The sequence below is a fragment of the Alnus glutinosa genome, chromosome 12, assembly GCF_958979055.1.
Source record: "Alnus glutinosa chromosome 12, dhAlnGlut1.1, whole genome shotgun sequence".
In the NCBI taxonomy this organism is placed as follows: Eukaryota; Viridiplantae; Streptophyta; class Magnoliopsida; order Fagales; family Betulaceae; genus Alnus; species Alnus glutinosa.
This window is the reverse complement of record NC_084897.1, coordinates 8,242,786-8,249,888: the sequence shown is the minus strand read 5'-3', so window position 1 is coordinate 8,249,888 and position 7,103 is coordinate 8,242,786. Positions and strand designations below refer to the sequence as shown.

Genomic DNA, 7,103 nt, shown 5'->3' with positions numbered 1-7,103 from the left:
AGCCATTAAGGCCTTTATTGTCTACCAGAGCAAAAATAATGGCACCCCACTGCTCTAACTTACTAATGAAGAAGGGAAGTTACCCATTAATGTAGAGGGGTGTTGTGGATGAGGAAATTACTACATAGCAGCTCATAAATTTCTTACTTGCAATAGTTCCCAAGGTAGGGTAGGTTGTTGCTCAATTACTTGCACCCAACTCCACATAGACAAACTTGATCTACTCAAAAGTATAATTTTTCATTTTTTTTGAGGGGAAATAATAGAACTTGAAACATCCCACTTTTTTTCTTCAATGTATGTGTCCACCTTTTTTGTGGTATGTAGTTGAAACTTGAAACTGAGTTACTGAAGCAGCTGTCGTTGAAAGCAATATATAACATGTCATTTATTTGGCAATGGCTGGAAGTGGCAACATTGCATTTACAAAATGTTTTTGGCGCCCGGTGAATCAAAACAAACGACAGAGAAAGCCAGAAAGGGAATATGTAAGGACTCTACACATAATGACTTACTGGTGACTGCCTGACACATCTATGAAAAGAGTAAGCTAGTGTGAGCTTTTTGTTTTGTTTTTATGAGAAAAATAAAAATAAAAAATGAAATGGGGACAGTCAACCAAATTCACTTTTACATTTTTCAGTAAAATCATTAGCAGCAACAGCAAAAGAAGCTTCATATCAATCAAAACTCCTTTTTTTCGCTTTTAACTAGTTTCTGTTGTTACATCTCTAATTCTTTCCTCAGTGCAAAATATCTACCCCGAGTTTATTTTTTTCCCCTTTAACAAGAAGTAAAAAAAAATTTGCAAGCTAATTAGACACACCAAATGAAGTTGGTTATTCTGGAGTTGGCCAGTCCATCCTGCAAGAACACAAAATATACTATTCTTTTAGCTTATAGAATGCATTAGTGTGAAAGCATCAGTCCAAGTTTTACAATAAGAACAGCATTATTTAGTGAAAATTAGCTTACCTTATTGGTAAGATTGAGTATACTTTTTACATTTCGGGAGTCGATGAGCTTGTCGATTAGGACCTAGTGATGAAAGAAATCGTGAGCCACAAACTTCAGGGGTTAGATTATTGACAAAAAATCACAAACTCTGTACCTGTTGTGACAGGGATAGGTATTGGGAAGAAGCATTACAGCCAAGCCAAGAATAGGAAAGAAAAAACGGACAACCCTTCTTTTGGATATGGGTGACAGAATGTCTCTATCGCCGTTGAAGTCAAGTAGTTGGCAGCACATGGACCTGCAAGATGGGGTCTGAATGCAGATAAGAGTAAAGAACAAGCAAGAGATCTCAACTGAAAACTTCAGAGGATGAATAAATAATTGGCAACATACTCTCAGGAAATTCGTTGATTACGTAGCCTACCTTTTGATGCAGGAGTTGTGGTCAACTAGCTCACGATTTTACTTGGGTAAAAAGTGAGAATGCCGTTTGGCCCATGTCAAACATTCATGAATCTCGTCAGTCCTGAAAGCAACATTAGGTACATTATAAACTATCCAAACTAGGTAAATGATATCAACGAATTAAAAGCTGACCTCCAATTTTTGTTAGCATAATATAAGAATGATAAAAGTTATAAAATAAGGTGAATAACTACCCGACCGAATTGAGGAGACAGACTGGCCGGTGTTGGAAAATCTGAGAAATTTCTGTATTTGTAGTAAATCCTGTATGAAGTTCATTCAAATCCGGTTCAATTATGATGTAGAATCATATTAATATACAAGCAATTGTTAGAAATCTTACAGTGGTAATCTAAACTACCTTGAAGAGTATCTAATACTTATTCCATTGTTTCAAGCTGTAGGCTTGTAGCATACTGGAATGTGAATCACTCAGATTTCCGTCCCTCAAAAGAAATTGAGTTCAGTGTATCCATGTGAATATGGCAACAGCTCTTCTACCTCAATTCTGGCATTGGAACAACTCATGCTTTTCTTTATACGGCTACGGTTTAAAGACTCAACCTCTGCCAAGAATATGCTATAAACTGGTCTATGATCTGAGAACCTTGACTCCCCACGGACATATGACAATTGATGGAGGCCTCTGCCACACCATAATATTCGATCACACCTTCACATACAAATGGCCAGATTATACTTATTTTCCACTTCCCACAATTTCATTCATATATTAAATACAAATTGCTTAATGATAATTTCTTTTGAATAGATGCATCAGTGTAATTTCTCTCCAACTCTTCTGCTACAAGATGTTTCTTTCCCCCTCCGTACCCCCTTTTAAGGAAAAAAGAAAAATTACCATGCAGGAGTTCTTCGCTTCTCCTTTGGGTGCCTCTCATCCCCTGCATATCTATCAGAATTATTTGAATACTTGTATGTAGGAGGGAAGTATATTTTTCCTTCATTCCATCCCTCAAAGACATGCCCCCGTCCCTGCTCTACACGCAGCTGAAAATATCAACAAATGTTTAGGTTGAGCAATTCTTGGAATTGGTTGACAAAAAGCTTTGATACTTTAGAAAGAAAGCCCCAAATAAATAGTAGGTAAATATCAATACTACATCAAACAGGATGGGTAACATGCCTGGTCATTTTCTAACAATACCCTCCAGTTACGCATCTCAACAAGAGCCTTTGCAGAACGGTAAGATAGTGCAATACGATAATTCAAATCTCCTAGCCAGACAATTCGACTGCACCAAGACAATCACAATGTAAGACCATAAGCTAAGAATAGGTTTCTTTTGGATGGCTCATTTCATAACATAAAAGATGAGATACCAAACATAAGAACCAATTGGAACAAGGGCCTCAGCCTTACTCATGATCTAGAATTGTTTGAGGGGAAGCTGCATCCCCCATGCCATGAACCCTGGGAAACCTTGTCTTCCTAAGGATCTCCATGACATCAGAGTTTCTCCTTAGCTCATCACCGTCCTTCTGCCCAGAGGTCAAATGGCTACATACGAAGCAAAAGCTCGTTTGGTGCAAAGACATGCTAATTGAAATTGAACCCTGGAAAAACCAAGCAAATGAGAGTGCCACCTTTTCCTAGTTCATGATAATTTTGCTCTCAAATTCAAGAAAATTTCCACAAGCAAAAAATATACCTTGTTTCCAAGATAACCCATCAGTCCTCTTCCCACACAAGACACTTTCATGTTGCGAACATCGTCCCTGAGATCACTCTTTACCCAAATAGTTAGAAATATCCCAACCATTTGCTTACTGGCAACCAAACAGTACCTTGAGTGGCCTGACTGTCTATCTCTATCTTCCATGGGCAAAGGCCCGCTGTAGGATACTGGCGAATAATATGTTGCCAATGGTGAATCCCCTGGTCCATTGTCATCATCAGAGGAGCCATATCTGAAGTTCAGGTCGTAGTCACTTGGCCTGTGCCCAAACATAACTCGGTCACAAACACTATACCTCCTATCAAGTTGGGGCTGTGGAATTGCCATGTCGTTGTCCAATCTCATGCTTCGACTCAAGGATTGGAATGATCGACGATGGAAAAGAGATGAAGTCTTCTGCCTTGTTGATCCTTCAAAGTCAGCATCTAATTCCACAATTGGATCAGGGATTGGTGAAGGTGTGTGGCATCCACCGCTAGTGCCTGGAAGACTGTTCAAGGTCTTCCTAATTAGAGCTAGCCATTTTCTAGCTGGGCCATTATCTTCTGTGCCCAAAACATTGCCAGCATTTAAAGGAACAATTTCTTGAAACCTGACAGCCAAGAAGGCTTCCGTTAATATAAAAACATTTGCTTAACTAAAATAAAAGAGAGACCAACATTTGATTAATAGGGAATACCCAAGAACATAAATGTCAGCAGGAGGAGAGGTATGAAGCCAATCTTCAAGATTCAAATTACTAGGAGGAGATTTTCCAGCCACATTCCACGTAGCTACAAAAAGCCTATAACCCAAATGGAAAGAAGAACTCAATAAAACCCACCACATAGCAAAAGAAATTAACCAATGCAAGCCAATAAGTAGCAATCGAACATACCTATAATTATGCACATCCGTCACTTGCGAGGTATCAAGGTCAATCTTACCCCGCCGGACTCGATCAGAGTTCCTTTTGTTCGATCTCGCTGTGCATATTCAGGTGGGTTTTAGAGGGATGAGAGAAAATAATTGGGAGCAAGAAATAATGAGACTCTTAAAGCATAACTGTGTCTTCTAAACATGTTTTAGCTTTATTCTGTGCGGGGTTTAAGAATGGTGTGGTCCAAATAAGTTCTGAAGTGTCTGATTCTGAACCTGTTTTGCTTTTCTTGATTGTGCATGCCTCCCTCTCTGAATAGTTGCTCCTCCACTCTTCATCACCACCTGAAAAAGAAAAACCATAAAGTTGTTAAAGCTGTGCTCTTTTCCACTAACTGCATCAATACCATATATTCAGGCACTATAGAAAACAACGACATCTTAGTAGAAAACAAAAATAATTAAATTTCAGAAAGAGGAAGCAAACAAGGATCAGATCTTGAGTTACAAATAGAACTTGCTGACCCCCATCAAAACCAAATATATATATATAAATATATAATTGTTGAACCAAACAGTGATTCAGAAGTAGAATAATGCTAAGTGCATTCAGGGTCTAGAAGAATCTTAAAGCAAGTCAGTTATTGCAGAGAAAATCCTATTTTTGTTGTTGATATAAAAGTTAAGATTCCCAATTCTAGAGCCCTAAATTGCATCCAAATCATGCAGAGATTGACAAAAATGTTAGGTCATTATCACCTCCATAAACGACATCATCTGCGTGAAAGTCCTCAGCTTTGCTTCTGATGTTGAACCACTTCTTGACCAATGTCTTCGGCCATGAAAGCTTCAACAAGTACAGAGAGTAAGCAATCTTAGAAACCCCAGAAATTTGAAAAAGAGAAAAAGGTATACAATTTAAGAGAAGTGGAGGCATTTCTTAAACCTTGCTTTTCTTGGAACTCCCATCTCTCATTGTTGCACAAACTTCATATAGCTATCCAGATTTCCAGAATATCTAATTACTATCCGCTCTTCAGCTAGTTTGACTGTGGAAAAATGAACTAAGACTGTGCAGTAAAATCAAATCTCGGGAACCAAAAAAAGCCCAGAAACTGGGTTTGTTTTTTTTCTCTCTAGAATGAACCAAAAAAAAAAAAAAGAGAGAGAAAATCCGCTAGTTTATGCTCCTCAAAACAATGGGAGAAAACTCAATGATTACCAAGAGAGTAGAACAGAACAATCGGGGCGGCTAACTAACATATTCTGTTTCTTCAGGTAATGAAGAGAAGAAAGCAATTGAGGGAACAAAGAAAATCCCAGTTTCTAGGCATTTAGTGAACACAAAGGCAAAACCCAGAAAATATCCAGATGAGTAATTTCCGTTTACTCGCTATTTTCAGCGTTGAGTCGAGAGGAAAAAAAACAGACGGAAACAGAGGAACAGAAAACAGAGCAAATTTGAAAGTGAACCAGAGAGACAGACAGGGAAAAAGAATAACAGACCCCCTGAATGCGTAGAAGTAAGACAATGAGATTCTGAGGATGGAACGAGACAATGTAGGATACCTAAAATAGTGAGAGACAGTGAGAGAAAGAGAGTTTTGGCTCTCTCTGCAACGAAAAACAAAAACAAAAACAAAAAAACACCTCGTTGTGGGTACTGAGCAAAGTATCGAATTTGAAGAGAGAATAAAGTGGTGTTTGGAGGAGAGGCAGCTTGGCTTCTCTCTCTCTCTCTCTCTCTCTCTCTCTCTGTCTGGAGGCTTTTTACCCCAAATCCAAGGCCGACCCAAAACCAAAAGCTTTGGAGGGGGGACTTGGGAACTCGCGGAGGAATGGATATATTGGTCACCCACCGGACTCACTCACCCAACCATCACAGACATGTTGCCCGGACTCTCTCTCTCTCTCTCTCTAACCTCTGCCCACGGTCAGCAAGTTAGGTTTGATCTAACATGCAAGCAGTGCCGGTACTAGTACTCAAATCTTTCTTCTATCAGGGGAACTAAGGAAGGAAAGCAGTTAAAGAAGAAAAAAGATAAAGGGAATGTGGGAGAGCTTATTTGTTTCCCTTTCTCTTCTTCTTTAAGTGCATTTCTTTTATACCAAATCCAAAAAAAAAAAAAAAGTTTCAAATATGGAACAGAAACTTGTAATACTTGTCCCCTTTTTCCTTAATAAAAAAAATAAATGTTGTCTGTTTTTCAAAATTAATTTCTTTTGTTGGGTATTGTTTGCAGAATTGAAGGGAAGAATGTGGGTTTGTTTTTGGGGTTTGAGATTTATGCATAGGTTTATAGGATTTGAGTGCATGGAGATGTATGTTCATCATTGGGGCTTGGGACAATGGAAGCATTTTTATTTTTATTTTTATTTTTTTGTGTTTTAAACTCCAGAGGCAATGCATCTTGTCCTCAAAACCTTCATTTTGGTCCTGGAGGCTCTTTTGACTCAATTTAGACTTGTGTCCAAGGCATTTCTTAGGGTGATTGAGGTCCCCTAACCCTACTCCTACTTCACTCACCCCCACCGCCCACGCGATCTTCTAGGGCTTAGTGTAACTCTTATGTTTAATGTCCCAAGCTAATACAAAGTGATTCTTGGTTTAAGTGTTCTCTAAGCCTGTTTTCTTAATTGACTAATCTTATTACACATGCTACATGTCGGAGACTGTGTCTGTTTCCCTTTGCCTGTTGCCCTTAAACTATTGGAGTTGACGGCCAAACACTCCCCTATCCAACCCTAATCTTCATCTTCCAAATCCCATTCAAACATTTAAAAAAAAAAAACCAATTCCTTAGTGAAGCTTCCACCAGTCAATTTTAGCAATTCGGTCCCGATTCTAGTTGTCAAAGACTTTTCTCCAACTCATACTTTGTCCAAACAAATGCTTTCCTTTTCTGTCAACGTGGCAGGCACCCAATTATGATGGGGGAAGAGAGAATTTTGTGCCTCCCATTACCGTTTAGCCAATTTAATTAAAACTTTAAAAGCATTAGACGATGTGTTGAGCTTGATTAGGGAGTTGCTGATGTGCTCGTTTTATATAAATCTTTTTTAACACAAGTTTTCTAGATTTTTAGGATGCTTCATCCATTGACCTAAACAAAAAACCAAAAA

General features: G+C 38.6%; 1 protein-coding gene across 4 annotated transcripts; it reads right to left on the bottom strand.

Moving 5' to 3' along the window:
* Nucleotides 1-235: 235 nt before the first annotated feature.
* LOC133852395 (type I inositol polyphosphate 5-phosphatase 4-like) lies at nt 236-6,042 on the bottom strand. Of its 4 annotated transcripts, none has more exons than XM_062289147.1 (15): nt 4,927-6,042; nt 4,740-4,827; nt 4,257-4,325; nt 4,000-4,087; nt 3,802-3,906; nt 3,096-3,714; nt 2,807-3,000; nt 2,570-2,678; nt 2,285-2,433; nt 1,784-2,095; nt 1,622-1,686; nt 1,382-1,483; nt 1,112-1,255; nt 976-1,038; nt 236-864 (listed from the first exon to the last, which is right to left on the bottom strand). In XM_062289147.1, exons 1-10 carry the CDS (start codon nt 4,954-4,956, stop codon nt 1,870-1,872), a joined length of 1,677 nt encoding a protein of 558 aa, XP_062145131.1. In that variant the 5' UTR covers nt 4,957-6,042; the 3' UTR covers nt 236-864; nt 976-1,038; nt 1,112-1,255; nt 1,382-1,483; nt 1,622-1,686; nt 1,784-1,869. The 4 variants fall into 4 exon arrangements, with proteins under 4 accessions (XP_062145131.1, XP_062145130.1, XP_062145128.1 ...); XM_062289146.1 differs by having other exon boundaries at nt 237-864; nt 1,112-1,269; XM_062289144.1 differs by having other exon boundaries at nt 242-864; nt 1,617-1,686.
* Nucleotides 6,043-7,103: the final 1,061 nt, after the last annotated feature.

Bases quoted from the DNA above. Each gene is read 5' to 3' on its own strand.
- LOC133852395 (XM_062289147.1), bottom strand. From the start codon at position 4,956: ATGAGAGATGGGAGTTCCAAGAAAAGCAAG. The intron at 2,434-2,569 runs GCATGTTACCCA...TGATATTTTCAG, and splicing joins TATTGTTAGAAAATGACCAG to CTGCGTGTAGAGCAGGGACG. The intron at 2,096-2,284 runs GTAATTTTTCTT...TTGTATGTGAAG, and splicing joins AAGCGAAGAACTCCTGCATG to GTGTGATCGAATATTATGGT.